Source organism: Condylura cristata, unplaced genomic scaffold, assembly GCF_000260355.1.
Source record: "Condylura cristata isolate star-nosed mole 26May11 unplaced genomic scaffold, ConCri1.0 scaffold00033, whole genome shotgun sequence".
Taxonomy (NCBI): Eukaryota; Metazoa; Chordata; class Mammalia; order Eulipotyphla; family Talpidae; genus Condylura; species Condylura cristata.
The window spans coordinates 16,934,331-16,953,063 of NW_004567134.1; the positions used below are offsets into that span (position 1 = coordinate 16,934,331).

General features: G+C 52.9%; 1 protein-coding gene across 1 annotated transcript in view; it reads left to right on the top strand.

The window, feature by feature from the left end:
* Nucleotides 1-18,733, top strand: part of RAD18 (RAD18 E3 ubiquitin protein ligase) — a 66,705-nt gene that overhangs the window by 2,798 nt on the left and 45,174 nt on the right. Inside the window, exons 2-6 of the mRNA XM_012732091.1 lie at nt 2,672-2,753; nt 4,594-4,655; nt 6,383-6,453; nt 14,440-14,759; nt 16,857-16,956. Coding sequence (XP_012587545.1) covers nt 2,672-2,753; nt 4,594-4,655; nt 6,383-6,453; nt 14,440-14,759; nt 16,857-16,956 — 635 coding nt within the window. The remainder of the gene's footprint in view (nt 1-2,671; nt 2,754-4,593; nt 4,656-6,382; nt 6,454-14,439; nt 14,760-16,856; nt 16,957-18,733) is intronic.

Genomic DNA, 18,733 nt, shown 5'->3' on the forward strand with positions numbered 1-18,733 from the left:
ACCCGAGCGCCCCCGGCTGTGGCCTCCCAGCCTGGCGGCTCGGCCTCGGGGGAGTCTCTGCCTGAGACTGGCGGGGCGCTCTGCCGTCTGCTCCGCGCTGCCGCCAGTTTGGGGCTGTCTGTGCTTCCTGCGGCCTCCCCCGCAGTGCCTGGGACTTGAGGTGCCCCTGGAGGAAAGGTGGGGCAGTGGGAGGCCCGGGAAGACTGGGTTTTGAAGGTGACCGGCCTGGCACCCAGGGCAGTGGCCCGGATGCAGCTGGCCTCCTCCCAGCTACTGCGATTCTGAGTCACGGGCTCAGTGTCTCCGAGCGCGAACTTCATTTCTGTGTCACAGTAGACTGGGGGCAGAGCGACAGGGCTCGCGGGGGCGCGGTCAGGCGGGTCCATGCCATGCAGGGGCCTGGCCCAGGGACCCCACTGACATGTCAGAGTCCCGGCCCTCTCTGTGGGACTGCTTGGCATAACGGAGTGGGCGGCTGTGGCCTTTCCAGGGCGGCCCGCCTTAGGGGGGTGCTTTTCCACACCCCACACCTCCCCAGTTCTGCCTTCTTTAGAGGCGGTTCCGGCTCGGCACCCCATCGCCAGGAGGTGCGGGCTGTTGTGTCAGGGGCTTGTGCTTCACACCGGAGAGCCGGCTCCCCCGCCGCATCCCCTCTGGATCCCCGCTGTCCTGGGGCTCCCAGGGCAGAGTGCTGTGTGACACCTTCAGGCCGCTAGAGCCTCGACTCCGTCACAGTTCGTGGGGTCCGGTGGGCGTGGCATGTGCAGTGGCTCGGAAGATGTTTTCCTGGTTTGCATGTTTCTGAGAAGGAAGTCCTTAGCTTTCACCCGTCTTCCCAGAGGGGCCGTGACCCGGAGTCCTGAAGGACCTCTGCTCTGTTTGCTCATCCTTTCACCCCGCCGTGTTCTCCGCTAATTTAAAGATGTAAATCTGGGGCATCCACTTGGGCCCTCCAGACCAGGATGTTGGTCCCGTCGCCCCGCTCCCCACCAGCAGAGGCCCGCGGCTCTCTGTGATGGCAGCTCGGCATCCAGAGTAGCCAGGGTTTTGGCACTTTGCTGATTTCCTGGTTTTTGTATAACAAGCTTCTGCTTTTACAGATTATAAACGTAGTATGTGTATGTAGTTAAAGATACTAAAATTTTAGTGAGGTAAAAGAAGATGTGCACGTTGCAGCCTACCATCCAGAGAAAACGGTTCTGGCTCATTTCCCTCCAGTTTCTCTGCTGTGTGCGTGTATTTGCAGCCTGGGCTCACTTTGCTTTGACCTCTCTGGGTTGGATGCAGCCATTTTGAGCGCCGTAAACTTCGTCTGTAAACGGGGCTTCGAGGCCTTAGGCGTCAGAGGACACTTACGGTGATCAGTCCTGGGCCCCTCCGGTGGGTTTTCGTTGCAGATTTGCTGTCTGGCTTTTTCAGTTTCCCCGGCATTAATTATTGTTTGAAAGCTGGGTGTAAGTGGTTACTTAATTCCGTCATCTGGAACTACTGGTGGCATGTCTTTTTGTAGTTTGTATTTTTGAAATCTAGGTCCTGAGATAAGAAGTAAATGTCTCAGGCCGTCCCCGGTGGCACAGGGGGTAAGGACACAGCACTGCACGCTGGCCGCAGCTTTGGGGCGAGTTCAGTCCCCGCCCCGGAGCTGACCCACAGGGCGCCGCAGACCTCTCCTTCTCCCCGCTGCTCCCTCAGCAGTGTGCTTCGTCAGTCGGCCTGTCCTGCCCCCCACTCTGCCTCTGGTGAATCCTGCACCTCTGGCCTGTACCTCAGTTCTTATGCATAAGTAAATCTTAAAAAATAGTAAATGTCTCCCCCCTCTTCCATTAACTGTTTCCTGACCCCTGTGACCAGCTATTGAATATTATTATTTCCTGACATATCTTTTCAGAACTTTTTTATATATTTATATACAAGATAAAAATAGAATATTTCCTTATCCCCCTCACTTTTCAACAAGGATAAGCCACAGCTCAGACGGTCGCCGCTCATTGCCTTCCTTCCTTTCCTCGGCCGTCTCTCTGGGCCAGGCCCCAGCGGGCACTTGCTGCGTGTCCGCTCAGTACTCCACCACGTGGTCACACCTGGTTTCAGGCGGCTTGAAAAACGCAGGCCAGGAACACATCCTCTGCCACGGGCTGTATCCTGGCGCCGTCCCCCTCCCCTCCGCTCTCTCCCGCGGGCCCACCGGGCTGTCCGGGGAGTGGCCTGCCCTGACGTGTGCTGTACAGAAAGACGCCTGACCGCCGTGGGGCAGGGGGTGGACGCCTGGCCTGAGTCAGGCCAGCAGGCGCGTCTGCTTGACCCGAGTTCCGGGTTTGTGAAGTGAGGGTGGAGCGGGCGGCTGTGGTGCTCAGCATTATGCTCGCTGGTGGCTGTCCTGGGGCCTTCACACACACACACACCCCGGGACCACAGGCTGGAAATGGGGTCCACAGAGGGAGGAGAGGGGGGTCCGCACCGGAAACAATCGGGAAGTGGGCAGGAGCCGAGCGGCTGGGGCGGGCGGGCGGCTGAGGCGTGCGGGTGAGGACCCGGCGGCCTCCCTGTGCGCGACCCTGCAGTTAGCTTTGGAGTGAGCGTTTGCACAGGCGCGTCCGGCGTTATCCGTTAGCAGGAACAGGCCGCGCAGAGCGGCGAGCCCCAGCCTCAGCTGCTCGCCTCTGCCTTTCAGACGCTGGACGACCTGCTGCGGTGTGGAATCTGCTTCGAATATTTCAACATCGCCATGATGATCCCCCAGTGCTCGCATAACTGTAAGTATGCAGTGTTCTGCAGCGAGTGGGAGGTGGGTTTTGCCTGGCACTGATCTAGCACCAGAGACCGCCCATAGTTTTATTTCTGACCTTGACTGCTTCTATCTTGGAGTTCTCAGGAGGTAGATTTTCCACTTCCTTCTTGAATGTAGAACTTTTTTGCAAGGCTCCTGTGTCTTCTACCACCTCCTTTTTGGATGTTTTTGTGCCCCTTACACATTTATGGCAGTAATTATTTTTGTTACCAAATACAGTTTTGTATTTGTGAAACTCTCAAGTGTTGAATTTCAGAATTTTTATTACCAGGACAGCAGCGAGGCCGTTTCAACCCCAGTCCTTATGTGCCTAAATAAATAAATCTTAAAAAAAATCAATGTTCTTTTTTAAAGTTAAAAACAAATACCTTATAGACTAAGGCTAGAAAGAAGATACTTTGTATTACTGGACCGGGTTTGAGTGTCACAACAGAAGTCAAAAATTAAAGAAATAAAATGTTTGGGGCGAGGCTAATTCATCACGAGACAAAGACAGGCCTGGGGTCTGCCCAGCGCAGCCCACGGAGACAGTGTGCGGTGTCTGTGCGCAGGAGCGCCCGGGCCTGCCTCCCCGACGCCCCGCCAGCGGCTCCCAGCCTGCCGCCCAGGCCCACGAGGGCGTGCGCTGCCAGTGGGCCGCCCGGTGTCTGGCCCCTTAGGGCTACCTGCGGCGAGGCTGGCTGCCACTGCCAAGGTGCCTCCTGCTGCCGCCTCAGATTGTGTCCCTGCTGTGACGCGGTGTGGTCGAAGGCTTCTACTCGGGCCCTTTTGGGGGGAGGCGAGGTGGGGTCATAAACGTGACCGACACAGTGCGCATTCTCAGGTCCCGCAGAGACTGTTGGCCTGAGGCGCCCGCTGGGCCGCGTGAGCTCAGCTCCGCCAGCCGGCCCCACCCTCCCTCCCTCCCGGGCTGGCGAAGGCCAGACGGTTTGCGTCCGCTGGTCGTGGGCTGCTGTTTCGCGCTCGCCGCTCTCGAGCGCCTACGGGCAGCACCACAGGACGCCTTCCTGCCCGCCGCAGCCCGCCCGGCTCCTGTCCGCCCACCTGCGGCCCGCTCTGGGCTTGCCCCGCAGTGGCTGCCGCAGTCACGCGCACAGGGCGCCCCTGGAAACGCTCTTGGTGGCCCTCTCGGAATGCTGAGGAGAGGATTGCGGGGTCATGGGTAGTCGCAGTTTTGATTTTTGTGCTAGCTTTGACTTCCAGCTGTTTGCTCCGTGCCAGCCACCTTCCCACCGACGGCGTGCGAGGCTCTCGCCTCCACGTTGTCGCCACCCCTTGGTAGTCGCCCCGTCGTGAGAAGAGTTCTTGGCGTTTCAACCTGTTGAGCTTTTCACTTGTTTTCAGCTGGAGTGAGGACTTCTGTGATTTCCCTTTTGACAAAGCTGAAAGCCCCCCCCCATTCATTTCTATTTCCCAAAGAACTGGACTTGTGGTCACCCTGCTGGGCGCTCTCCCCGAGTCTGTGTCTGAACCTTACTGTCGCCTTCCTAGCCCGCTGGATCGTCAGCGGGGCCAGGCTGGGTCGCACGCCTGCCCAGGGCTGACCAACACGGTCCCGGCATGTGCCCCTGGGAGATGCCGCTGGAGCCCTGCTGCCCTGGGCTGGGGGCCGGGATGGATGCCCTCTGCTCAGACCCCTCCCCACCCGCGAAGGGGCTGAGCAGCGGTGCCGTGCCTTAGGCCAAGACCGTGCGCCAGGACTTGGGTCAGTCTTTGTTCGAAGCCAAATATTGTAGTTTTGATACCATGCATTGTGTTATGCATGTTTCTGGACTAACGATGTCGTTACCTTCGTGTTTTTGCAGACTGCTCCCTCTGTATAAGGAAATTTCTGTCCTACAAAACACAATGTCCAACTTGTCGTGTGGTGAGTTTTTTCTTCCCTTTTTAAAATCACTGGTGCGAATGTTTCTGTCTGACGTGTGCAGAGAAGCCCAGGGAAGCTGTGTATGCGTGACTGTGTGAGGGCGTTTCCCAAAGTACCGGTCAGAGGTAGGTCTGGAGAACTGGGCTTTGTTCAGATTTTCACTTAGATTTCTGAGAACCCAAATGTGTCTGAGGAGGAGAAACTCATTTTAAGCCCAGGATGTCGCACTGTTAGATCTCATGACCGACGTTTTCCAGGTTCTTGTTTTTTTATCATTTCTTGCCTGGACTCCATGGAAGGACCCGCTGGTGGCCAGTGCCCGCTGCCAGTGTTTTTGCAGAAAGGGAAGGTTGGTGGCCCAGCCTGGCTGTCCCTGTACCCCTTTCCCAGCCCACACCTTCAAGAAAAACTCAGAGATTTGTTACTGTGTTCCTCAAGCACTTCAAGTAGTGAAGAGGCGAAATGAATGGTAGGGGAGAAGGGAGAGTATGCAGAAGCAGCACTGACGGGCGAGGAGAGGCAGTAGGGCTAGCGGAGGGGACGGAGGCCAGGGCCCCGGGGCGCAGCGGGTGAAGCGCAGCCCCTGCGCCAGGGAGGGACCCCGGGGAGCAGCAGGCCCCTCGTGGCTCCCCCGCCCCCTCAGCAGTGGAGTTCAGTCCGCCTGCCTGTTCTGCGCCCCGCTCTGTCTTGGTGAATCCTCTCAACTCCCCTTAAGCATGAAGAAGTTAGTAAATCTTTAAAAAAACAAAAAAGGGCGCTAGTCCAGTGGAAGAGTTTGGGTTTTGGTTGGGCTCTTCTGAGGCGCGTGGTGTCATGGAACTTTGAATTACTGTGAGAAATAAGCTGCTCCAGGTTGCGCTCCTTATGGCTTGCCCAGTACTGCCAGCACCAAGTGGTGCCAGGGAGGGAGCTGGCGGGTCGCGCTGAATGCCTGCCGGGTGTGCCATTTCCTCTGTGCGCCTGAAGACCGACGTGGTCTCTATGATCTTGTTTTCTCTCTGTATTTGTTTATCTGTCAGGAGACACACTCTTAGCCCCAATGATTCTGTTCAGGCGCACAGGTCGTGACTTTCATGGAAGTCAGCCAGAGAAATTCTGTTTCAAGCTCACTTTGCACTCTGAAAGACCAGCTTTCCTCATCTCAGGATCTTTCGTGGAACCGTGATTCCTGCAGCAGTTCGCCTCCTTCACTGGTCCAGCCACAGCAAACTCAGAAAGCTGCAGCCCTGGGGCTGCAGGGAAGCGCCTGCACTGTGGCTGAGGCCGGCTAGGCCCCGGGGCCAGGGTGGCGCTTCCCACAGCCTTCCTCCCACAGAGAGGGAGAAGCGGGCGCCCTGCTCAGCTTGTTTAAATTCTCTCTGGCACTTGAAGCCCCTCCAGGTAGTGTCGCTCAGCGGAGCGGCTCATTTCTGCTTTTCAGGAGAAATTTGGGGGAAAGCTGAGTGCTGGCACCTTGAAGAAAGATTCTTGCTCATATTAGGTTTTCTCCGAGTCAGTGGGGACTGTGATTTTTATCTCATGCTTTGAGAGCTTTGATCAGACTTCCGTCAGCAGATTTAAAATTCCATGTTCGTTTGAGATAAGCGCATTTTATTTTGAGGCTTTCCTGGAAGTCTTAGCGGGATGGGGAGTCTCTGGAGGACAGTTGCACACATTTTCAAAAACAAGAGTATGACAAGTTAATTATTATTTCTGACCTTTTTCCATCTGTTGTTTTTCTTTTCTAGACGGTCACAGAGCCGGACCTGAAAAATAACCGCGTGTTAGATGAACTGGTAAAAAGCTTGAATTTTGCACGGTATGATTTAATTGTGTGACTAACCCCTGGCTACTTGCTTCTCTGTTTGCCCCCGCCCCGCCCTGGATGTGCTTTTGGAGATGAAGGAGTACCAGGCTGGGGCGAGCAGGGGAGTGGCAGTCGTGACTTGTCCACGGACAGTCTCCTGGCAAGGGGGTTTCTGCCACTCGTCAACACAACTTCTGCCGTGAGATAGAAGAGTTACAAGTGCAGATTTGAGCATTTGCTTCCTTTTGGGCACAACAAAGATCATTCCAGCTTCCTCTTTTATTTTCCCCGCCTCAGCCCTCCCTCCAGGCAGCCATTTCCCTGCTCCTTTCACTGCAGAATGGCATCCGGAGCTCAGAAGTCAGGATCAGGGGCTGGCTGTGTCGTGGTTACGGGGCGTCGTCGTCTCTAGACCTCGGGGCATGCAGTGTGTGTCTGTGCGCGCGCTGACTCGTGCACGCCGGCACATCCAGAGGCCTGTGTCTCTTCTCTGTTAATCCATTAATTCTCGCCTGGCTTATTCCGCGCCTGTGCGTGGCGGGCTGTGTGAGGTACGCAGTTGTTGCCTGTGAAGTTTGGAAGCGTGGCTCGGTAAATTCATGATGGTGAAGGTGAGTTGGTCACGCCAGGGCATATAAAAGGACATATTTTGCCAAATAGTATCTTGAATTATTTTAAGTCTTCATTCTCCAAGTCAAGCAGGAATTTTTTCTGGAACAATGCACTTTGCTCTGTGGATTGTTGGCTGCCCACGCAGGCAGGCGGCTGTCTTCAGGCTTGTTGGGGCACCTTGGAGACCATTCCAGAACTTCACGAATGTCAAGAGACATTCGTGGTTGACACGCTAGAGACAGTCAGACTTGGCACTCTGAAATCACCTAGTAGGACTTTCTAGACATGGACTGTTGAGTCCTCCTTTTAAGGAATTCTGAGTCTCTGGTTCTCATAATTGAAGTTCCCACTCTGCTGGGATGCAGCAGTTGGATTTTGCGGCCTATAGAATGTCTTTAGAAAGAAAGTTATAGTCAGCTTGATTTTCTCCGAGGCAGTAAAATTGTATCTGAAGGCTTATTTTTTTCTTCAGCTAGTAACTAAAAGCATAACAACCTCCTTAGGAAAAAGGAACATCCTGAAAGGCTGTGGTCCTCGAAGTGGCCAGCGTCTGGGTTACAGACGCGTCGGTCCCTGAAGGGAGGCTTTGGGGAGGGCGGCTCTCTGCCGCTTTCTTCCCTCAGGGAGGAAGGGCCATTTGCTGCGCAGTGGGCTGGCAGTGGGCTGGCAGTGGGCTGGCAGTGGGCTGGCAGTGGGCTGGCGGGCCGCGGGAGGCAGCCTGCGGATTAAGAAGGGTTTCATTGTTTCTCACTGTTTACCTTTCTTCAAACTGGAGTTGCTTTTTGGTGAACATTTTGGGCATTTGTCATAGCTAAAATGAGATAGATCATTAACAAAATTAGTAGCCATGAAATTCAAACGAATCAGTTTCATTACTTGTTTGAAATCTGGTTTAAGATTAATGAGGGAAATTTAATGTTATGACTAAAATGTAATGCATTCGTGTTGTCTGTCGCTTTCATTTCCTCCCTCTTTCCCATCCGTCATGGCCATTTTATGATATTATGATTTTTAAAAATTTAATGTTCTAAATGGAATAATAAAAGGGTATTGGAAAAAATTCCCCATGTTGTGAGAGGTTACATTTTCTTCCAAGTTTTGCCTTTTATTTTCAAAGAGTAAGAGTTTCTTTCTTGACACAATGTTATTTAAGTTGATGTTCTTAAGAAACACTTGGGTTGAACTAAATTTAATTAGAATATATTTGCTTGAGTGGAATTGTGTTTTGGACTCAAGTAGGGAAGCAGCGATCAGTCTGCATTTTGTCAGTGTTTTAGCAAATGAGCGTGTACAGCATCATTGACAGCCTTTACATTTGTATACCATCCCCTGACGGATGGGAAAGAGGGAGGAAATGAAGGCGACAGACAATACGAATGCATTACATTTTAGTCATAACATTAAATTTCCCTCATTAATCTTAAACCAGATTTCAAACAAGTAATGAAACTGATTCGTTTGAATGTCATGGCTACATCAAGGTCTAAATTTTTCTTCCCCCAAAATTATACTCTTTCTTGCTTATTCTAAGTGTTAGAATCTGAGTATTTTAAATAATTGTATTAGTTAATTCTCTTAGCTGATGGACAGTCTGTCACCCTCATTTCTGGGTATTCACTGTTAAATATTTAACTTAATACTTGAAGTATTAAAAGTATAATAATATTAGATATGCATGCGTGTTTGCTTCAGGACATATTCAGAAGGGTCAGTGTTCAGATTATGACTGACAAATACTATATTAAGCAAGATAGTTGTGGTCAGTAGGGTTTTTGTGGATTTCGTCTGAGACAGAGTAAAATGACCACTGCCTTTGTTTGTGGCCCCATCTTCTGCTCAGCCAGGTAGCTGACTCCTCGGGGGATGAGTGTCAAAGTGTGCTTTGTTTTGTTGTTGTTGACTTTAGAATAGAGAAAGGGAAATTTAGCCAAATAGTCTATCTTTGGGGTAAACATTTGGTATTTTTCTATGATCCATTCAATTCCAGGTGGCAATATATGGATAATTCCCCCATTTCCTTATGATGAACATCTGGCTTATTTCCAGGTTTTGCCTGTTGTGAATACTCTGCTGTCAACATTCTTGTCCATGTTTCGGGCATAGATTTCTTCCGGCTTAAAAGCGTGGAGGCGTAATTGCAGGCATAGAGTAGGCGTTCATTTGTTGGTTGTTATCCCAAAGTCTTCAGCCTTGCTATGCTCCTACCAGCCCAGTGGAGGAGCATTCTGGAAGCTCTATGTCCTCACCAGCACTTGATGTTTATTCTTTCTACTTTAACCTTTCTGCCAAATGTGTCTGGAAAATTTTTGAAAATCATTGTTAAGGTTTTTACTTTCACTATTCTTAGTTTAGTTTAGTTTTTTAAATTAGTAAATTGCACGTACAGTGTAATATATAGTAAGCTTGAATGGTAAGCATCACAACTGGATGAATGCATCCACTTTGCAGTTAGCCTCAGGGCCAGCGGAGTTCCCTCACCGTGCTGCCCGCGAGCACCACCAGCTTCGGGCCCACCCTTGCGGCCGGCGTGCCGGGGGCCGTGCGACTGGCACTCCTCTCTGCCTGGGCACCGTTTCTGCTGTGTCTCTGGTGCATGTGTCAGGGCTTGCTCTTCCATTGTGTGACCGCCACTTGCTTACCTGCTCGCCTCTTGGTGAGTCTGGGCTGCTCCCGGCGGTGGCTCATGTGGTGGGAGCTGCTGTGAGCGTTTGGGTACCAGCCTCCCCACGTAGGCATCTGTCTTCATTTCTCTTGGATGTCTGCAGGGTTAGAACTGCTGGCGTGTGGGGTTGACATTGCGGAACTTCGTAAGAAATGGCCGGCAGGTCCCACCGGCTGCCCCATACCTCGAGATCCCAGCTGGCTTGGCCTGGCGAGTGCCCGCTGCTGACCTGGCTTCCCTCCTGGGTGAGGGCTCGGCCGCTCACCTGCCTGTTGACTCTGATCTTCCAAGCGCCTAACAATTTTAAGAAACAATGCTATTCATACTGCTTGTCTTCTGCTTAATGATTTGTAGTTTTTGATGGGTTTGGGTCACGTATTTGTATTATATTTTTTTCTCCCTTGTGGTTTGCCTTTTCATTTTCTGACGGGTGCCTTTGAGGAAGAGACTTGCAATTTTGAAGTGCAGTTTCTCTCTTTCAAAATGATTACTACTTTTTTATTACACCTGAGAAATCGAGCTTCCTCATGAGGCTAGTGAAGATTTGTTTATGCTTTCCTCCAGAACTTTATAGATCCAGCATTTCCGTTTCAGTCTGTGAACCTGTTCAGGTTAGTTTTTATGTACAAGGGAGCTAAGGGCTGGCCTTCTTTTCTCACAGGTGGATAGTTGCTTGGCACCACATACAGTGGAGACTCACTCCACTGGCCCCTCTGTTGTAAATCGGGTGACTGCGGTCTGGGTCCGATCCTGGGCTCGTTGTGCTGCGCAGCCCTCGAAACAGATACTCCTAACGTCTCACCCTGTTGCTGTGTACAGTGCATCCGTGAAACCCGCAGTGTAAGCCCGTTCACCTCAGTTTCCTTCCAGGCTGCCGGCCTCTGAGCCTCTGACTTTCTGGTGACTGTTAGAACGAGTGTGTCCTTTCTACCCGCCAAGAGCTGCTTGCGTTTGCTTGGGCTACGGGCAGCCACCAGTCAGCGTGGGGAGCCGACTTGGCCTTCGTCCTCTGGACCCAGCACACAGACTTATGTCCGGCTCAGTGCACTTCCCTCAGCCATGTTTATAGCTTTCAAGATACAAATTTTGCACAGTTTTGTTCAACTGATTCCTATAAATTTAATATTTTTGATGGTATTTCAAATGGTGCTTATTTTTTTTTTTTTTATTTATTTGTGCATACAGAACTGGGGTACAGGCCAGAGGCTCAGGGGCGGTGAGAGGCTTCACCAGAGACAGAATGAGGAGCAGAATAGGCAGATCTACGAAGTACACTGCTAAGGGAAGCAGCGGGCGGGCCAGGAGAGGTCTGGCTCGCCATGTGGTCTCCTTCGGGGCAGGCGGCAGGCGGGAATCGAACTCATGCGGAAGTGGCTTCAGATTCTCAGTGCTGTGCTTTAACCCGCTGCGCCACCAGGGAGGGCCCAAATGGTGCTTATTTTAAGGGGATTTTTTTTTTTTTGTCATTCACATAGAAAATTTTTCTATTTACAGCAAAGTGAATGAAGTCAAATTTTGTGTTGAAGACTAGTCAGAATGGCACAAAGTGAAATAAATACTTAGGAAAACTAATGGACACTAATAAACAAATGGAAGCTTTTTAAGGGGGAGGGGCAGGGAGAAAGGGCGAATAGGGATGGTGGTGGGGGAGAAAGAGCAAGAAGCCAGAGGGCTAGAGGAGAATATTCAAATCGATGTGATTTCCTAATGAAACGCATTGAGCTGGCACTTGCTGAGTGCACACGCTGTCTGAGGAGCCAGGTTGCCCCGGAGACCATGTTTGGGCCCACAGAGTAAGTCTCCGCAGATTCCCAGGGGCTGAAGTGACCGCGTGTATCTCTGACCGCGTGGACTCCTGTCACTCAATAACGAGCCAGCCCCAGAGGTTAAGACACCGGTAAGCGCCATCGTTCAGAAACAGCGTGCAGTTGCATTTTGAGTTTTAACCAGGATGGGGGTCCCTCTTCATTGCAGGGCGTGTCCATTACATTGACTTACTTTTTTAGTTGTTAACTGAGGTTGTGGTGGTTGTCACCGAGCCAGTTTCCGTGTGCGGCCGAGTCTCCGCCCCTGTCGCAGCAGCTGCCCTGTGGCTCCCATTCACCGCCACGCAGGGTCCCCGCACCCCTGTGCTCCTGCCTCCGCCCCTCCTGCTGGGGGCCACTGTTCTGTTACCCGAATCTCGGGGGTTTCGTTGGCTGTGTTTCTCTTCCTTTCACATGGAAGTGCGTCCTGCGGCGCGCCCTTCGCCAGACTTACTTCCCCACACGTAGTTCAAGGCCACCTAGTTGCTGCAGATGACAGAACTTCACCTTTCTCAGTCCTCTGTCCGTCTTTGATGGCCACTTACCTGCTTTCCACATCTTGGCTGTTGTGAGTAACGTGCTAGTGAAATTATGGGCGTCTTTCTAATGGCGTGTTTTGGTGCCTTTCAGATAAATATTCTGCTGTGCAAGCAGCCTTCTATTTTCAGTTTTCAGAAAGACCTCTCTGTGGCACCTGCTTTCATTCCTGCGCAGAGAGTACGGCCTTGCTTTGCTCCACACCTTGCCAGCGCGCGTTGCTTTTGGTCTTCCTGAGGACTGGGGTGCGGTGAACTGCCATTGCACTTCCCTGACGTAAGCGAGGAACATTTTTCCTGCGTCTGGTGGCCACATGTTTGTCTTCTTTGGGGAAAGGTCTGTCTGGCCCCTCGGCCCAGGCTTTGATCACGCTGTTGGCTGCTTCCTTGTTGAGTGGTGCGAGTTGTGGCTCACAGACTTTGATGTTAATTCCTCCGTGGGTATATGTTTGCAAACACCCCTCCCCTTCAGTGGGTCGTCCAGCTGTGGCGAGGGTCCCTTTCCTGTGCTGGCGCCTGCGACAGTCCGTGTGTGTCCCTGCCTCGGGGACTGACCACAGGTCCTCAGCGTGGCCGGCGAGTGCCCTGCCTTGCCTTCGGATTTTCAGGCTGCAGGTTTTCATTGCATTTGAATGAACTTTTGTGCATTATCCATCACTGTCATGTGACTTTATCCCTTTTCTCTTTGTCCGTTTGTTCTTTTTTTAATAGAAATATTACTGTCCCTGCCCTTTTTGGGTTTTTGGCACCCCACTATTTCGCCCCCTTCCTTTCCGTGGTGTGAGAGACCGTTTGCTTTCCAGTGCGTTATGGCTCCCACGAGCCACCGCTGGTGATGTCGGGGTGGAGTGCGCCGCCAGGGCCGTGCATTGACCCGTTCACTCGCTTTTTCTGAAGTGGGGATTTTTGCTGCATTTCTGTGCTTCTGTGTGGGCCCACCGTGCTGAAGAATGTTCCGTGGCCCCTGGCCCGCTGGTAAGGAGTCCTCGCAGCTTCTGTGTGCCAGAGGGGGTCTTTGCTTTGCTTTCATTTGGGAAGAATATTTTCATGGGAACAGAGTTCCGCTTTTTTTCTGTTGGTTCCCGTCCTGCTGTGAGCTGGCGCGGGGCTCTGAGCAGGCCTTGGTCATGTTTGCTCAGAGCGCGTCTCTTGTCTGGGGGATTTTGCCATCTCTTTACCTGCCCCCCCCCGGGGGGGGGCCCTTGCTGCCATCTGGGTACGGCTCCCTCGGCTGGGTGGGTGGTCGAGCAGTGCCTGCAGCAGGGGCTGACCCGGTGCCCTGTGCAGCCGGCCGGGGGTGGCGAGCATGTGCGTGCGGGGAGACTCTTGGCCTCTCAGCGGGCAGCAGCTGGACTGTCCTGGCTGAGCTTTGCTGCTGCTCTACCCTCTGGGGGACGCATCTTAATTCCATGTTACGCTTCACTGTTCATTTGTGTTTTCTCCTTCTTTCTTCAGCATCCCTAGGACAGCTGCCCCGAGGCCCCATTTTCTGGGCCGCCCTCGGCCCGGGTCTGTGTCCATTGGCTGGCTTTGTGTCTTGACGAGCAGCTGCCTCTTTGCTTACTATGTGGTGATTTACGGTGTGCGAGCGTCATGAACAAAACATTGCTGGGTCCGTGAACCCTCTTCCATTGCAACAATGTTGGCTTATTCTACAGGTCGTGAAATCATCAGCACTTTGCTTGACTGTCTTCTTAGGTTTGGTCTATTCAGTTTTGTTCATACTCCAGCGTGGTCCTTCTTCCTGAGGTGTGACCGTGGGGGTCCTCCTCACGCCCAGGCTCGTCAGCAGGCTCTCTGGGCTTCGGCTCCGATGCGGTCCAGCTTCCGCCACACCCTGCTGCCTGATTTCCATCTTGTTCTCGCCCCCGGAGGTGATCTGTTGACAGGCGTTGTACACAGCCTTCCCAGGTTCCCTTTCCGTGACTGCCCGGCTCAGCCAGCCCTCCGGCCCTGTCCTACCCCCAGGGCCCCCCGCTGATCTCTGACCCCCCTCCTTGCGGGGAGCATCCTGGCCCTGGTTTCGGCTTCGGTTCGATGCCCAGATCGAGGGAAGACCTGGGAGACATGGAGGGCCGCGCGTCCCTGCCCCTCGGGCTGCGGCCTCGGAGGCCAGAGGCCGTGCCTTCCGCTGCCTTGCGCCCGCCCAGATTCTGCGCCGCTGTTCTCCGCGGCGGACGTCCGGCTGTCTTCTTGCCGGTCGGAGCACTGCTCTTCAGTCAGGGCTACTGCGTTGCCTTAGCCTGGAGGAAGCTTGCGGTCCGGTTGTCGTGTGCGCCAGCTTCTGCACGCCACAGGAGCAGGTGCTCACGAGCAGGGCGGCCGGCGCCAGTGGCTCGCTCTGCAGCTCGGCTCCTTGACCGCCCTGGTGTCCTGCTTCCAGGAGCCATCTGCTGCAGCTGGCCTTCGAGTCGCCGCCCGTGTCTCCCCCTGCCGCCGCCTCCTCAGGTGGCCCCGCTGCCAGAGCGCAGGCGCCGGCGGCCCGCAGACCCTCTTCGAAGCAGGGGAGCAGCTTCATGGAGAACTTCTTGATCAGAGAACCTGCTGGCTCCACATCAGCGTTGCTGAGTAAAGAGAACGAAAGCAAGTTCCGCCCTCAGAAAGAGACGAGCGCGTCTGCCGACACCACGGGGTCGCCTGGCTTGAAGCAGGCCGCTGCCCCCGAGGCCCCCTCCACGTCGGCCATGAAGCCGGTTGCCCGAGGTAGGAGATGCCCTCAGCGTGCACGGCCTGCGTGCGGGTCTCCTCCCCCCACGCGACTGGAGGGTTGAGAGGCAGCCGATGAGGGAAGGAGCGGGCCAGCGGCAGTCTGGGAGCTTCCCCGGAGCCCTGCGGCCGCCCAGAGAGGTGTGCAGGCGGTGTGCTGCAGGGCGAGCAGTTTTAGCGCGCCCAGTCTGTAGTGGGAGCTTTCTGTTTTAGAGCTGTTGGTTTTCTCCATGTCAGATCCAGGTTAATCTTAAAAACTCTCTTTTTAAACCTGAAAAAAAAAACTTACGGGCTACCAGTTTTGTGTGCCTGCACTTAAACACTTCCCCGCTCTTCTGTCATGTTTGAAGCCCTTGATGAATTGATCCCCATCCCGGTTTTTCCTCTCCTCTGCCTGTCAAAAGTCCTTGCGTTCCAGCCAGGCAGTGCCCCCCGCCGTCCGCGAACACCCCCGAGCAGGCGGGCGCCTGCCCCTTGCAGGTCTGATCCCACTTGGAAACAGCTGGGTGACCCAGCACAGCCCCGTGTCTGCCTCCAGTGGCAGGGCCCTCTCGCCTCAGGCTCATACCTTTCTAGAATATCCAGACCTTAAACTTGCTTTGAGTACTTTGGTGTTGGCATCTAACTCCGCTTCATGGTATTTTAGCACAGTTTGCTCGGCTTCTGGTAAGTACCTCGGCTTAGCCTTTTGTCTTGTTCTTTTCGACCAGTCACCTTCAGAGGGCCTCGAGCCAGGCGCGCGGCGTCGCCCGCGGCACGCTTCACCGCAGTGGAGTTAAGTTAGTGCGGGGCCGCCGGTTCACTGGTAAACTGCACGGGCGTTGGCCCCAGCGGATAAACACTTTCATCTGGCACCCTGAACCCCCCCCGCCTGGCATGTTTCACTTGCGACTGGTGGGGCTCAGCTGGCAGTCGGGCTTACGGGTCCTGTAGGAGGGGACAGCATTGGGTCTTTATTGTATGTTAGCAAACGGTGGGATCACATCAGCATGTGCATTGAGCAAAAAAATAATAACAACTAGTGCATTTTGCCCAAGAACAGTTTGAGGTCTTTGACCTTTAGCCAAGATTGTATCATTTATCATTTTTTGGAATGACACAGCTAACGAGCAAAATGTTCTTATTATGATTATTTTCTTTTACAGCTGGACCAGCAGTTTATTAACAATAAAGCAGGCTTGTGAATTCATATAGTTACAAGCTAACATTTCTGTTGTATTATAGTGGAAAATTAGCAACGCAAAAAGGAAAAAAAAGAAAGCTTTTTTTATTTCTAGTTCTCTTTCTCATTAAAGTATCCTAAAAAGATCAAAGCAAGGCCAGGGTAAGGAATGAAAAAGTTCACTTTACTCAGTTCTATTACTAAAAGAGAGTAAAGTTTCTCGTTGAAGGCTGGACAACAGAGGCTTAAGCTTTCTGCTTCCCAAAGTTTTTTTTTGTTTTCTCCCGAGCTTAATTTAGTGTGCATGTCTGGAAGATAGTGGAATGATGGAATTTGAATTATTGGTTCCGGCAGGAAAAAAGGCTCTGGCTGTTTTTATAACATGTCATTAGCACTGTCTTGTCTTGCTATGTTAACTTTACAGTAATAGCAATTGCTTTTATTAAAACAGCCAAATATAAAATCAGTTTTGACTTCATCAAATGCATCCAGGGCTAAATGGTTACAATTACAGGAGTGGCCAGAACAAAGCAGAGATCCAGCAGGAGCCCGCTTCGGGGCCCCTGACTTTTCAGGGGCCACCCTAATACTCGGACCTTGTCAGACGGCAGGAGGTGTTTGGCCCGCGCTGTTCAGTGTGGGCGACTCTTAGGACGTGGGGACATAAAAATTAGTTTACTCGTTTGGTCACATCTTGATAGAAAAGACTGAGCCAAAGCACTTTCTGGGAGATGGCTTTCCAGACTCTCTGCAGCCTTCCTTCGGGTGCAGGCTTCCAGTGGTGTGACGAGCCACAGCGTGGTTTCATCCTCCTCCCGCCTGCCTTTCGAGGGGCAAGGCTGGGCTTCTGCCGTGTATCTTCATTGCTAACATGATGCATCATTACTGCCTTTTCTTCAAATTAAGTCTTTTTCTCTTTTTGAAAATGACAGTGGATTGTCCTGTTTGTGGAGTTAGTATTCCAGAAAACCACATCAATAAGCATCTAGACAGCTGTTTATCACGTGAGGAGAAGAAGGAGAGCCTCCGAAGGTGAGTGCCCGAGCATGACTGGTGCGTGGCACAGCGCCTGGTCGTGGGGCGGTGTCCATTCCTGCTGGCCCCTCGCCAGGAGCCACTTGGCTTTTCTTTCGACTCGGTTTTCCTATGCTTCCTTTCCCTGTCCTTGTTTCGGCAATTCCCACTCGTCAGACATAAATAACTCTGGAATATTCGAGCCACTGGTAAAATTTGAATAAATTAGTGACTTGGAATTCAACTACTACAAAGCTGCTTGGCCAAAGAAAGCAAGCTTAGACTCTAAATAGAAAACATAAAATCTTTCTTTGATTCTTAGAATGCTTTGAAGTTTTAACATTTTAAATCAAGCTTGTTCCTGGTAGACAGGCACGTATATAGTGACCTAAAATGGCGCCTTGGAGCATGAATGAAATGTGAAGTCTATTCCCAGCTCGCCACCCGCCTCAGACCAGGGCCACAGCTGATAGGTTGTCAGCCAGAGTTTGCACCCTAACGTTTATGCTGTCTCTGTCCTTTATACATCAGAGTCAGAGTCATTTGTTACGCCTGGCCACTGTTACAGGGATGAGTTGTTCAGGTGTGAACTTGTAGTCACAGTCAAATGGTGGACGGCTCAGGAATAGGTGCTTGGTGAAGATGGCGAGGAAGCAGAAGCTGAACGCTAATGAGTCTGGTGATGCGTGGAAGAAGTGAGACGAGAGCGAGTCGGGGAAGGAGTGGGCTTCAAGATCAGGAGGACTTTGTTTTATAAAGTAGGTATTTCAGCCTTCAGCCTCTTTTCTTTCTGCTGTCTCCAAGGAGAGGGCAGATGATAGACTGAGCAAATCGGGAGCCTAAGCGATCGGGAGGCCAGTGATGAACTTGTTCTCGGCCTGCATAGGGGACCCCTCTGAGTGGGAGGGAGCAGAGGACAATTCAGAGAGGTTAGAAAAGAGGGGGCAAGGAAACTGAAGGAATTAATGGTATCCCAAGGGTGGGGAGGAATGGGGTGACTGCGTGTGTGTTTGGTGTTTGACGGCTTGGAGGGGCTTTTCTGAAGGTCCTGTGCAGAGGCAGGGCTAGTGTGTTACGCTTGTGATGGAAGATAAAATGGTGTCACTTCGCTTTCTGTGGGTGACTCGGTGAACGCAGGTGCGAGGACAGGCTGGCCCTGTGGACACTCAGGCGAGCTGTCACGGGAGGAGTGATGCTTCGTTAGCTCACAGTGTGGGCACCAAGGGCAGGGTCACTGTCCTGCCTCCCGGCAAACCTGGCCTTCCGTGGACTCTCAGCAAACCGCAGCCGGCGCCGGCTCCGCCCCACCCAGTGGAGCGAGGGCCCTGGACTGGCCCCCGGCCCCCGCTGGGTGCCCAGAGGCCCAGGCCCTTTGCGGTCTTGCCGAGACTTCCTCCCATTGGGTACGTTTGTTGATGAGGAGAAATTTAAGTTTTTAGCTTGCTTAGTTTGTTGCACTTTGAAATAAATGCAAGCGGACCTTCGCGAGAATTATTTCCGTAGCAGAAGACCCTGGCGGCCTGCGTTTCTCTTTAAACGTGCGTCTTCCGGAAGGAGGCGCTGGGCGCAGCGGGGCGTGCCCTCTCCTTGACTGGCGAGGCGTCGGCTCCCATCTGCCTTGGGCTGCCCGTTTCAGATGAGCCGCCCTAGTTCCCCACCACGCCGGGCTCTGCAGGCCTGAGACACACTTGCGGGTCCGCCTAGGTGCGGGTCCGCCTAGGTGCGGGTACGCTAGGTGCGGGTACGCTAGGTGCGGGTCCGCCTAGGTGCGGGTCCGCTAGGTGCGGGTCCGCCT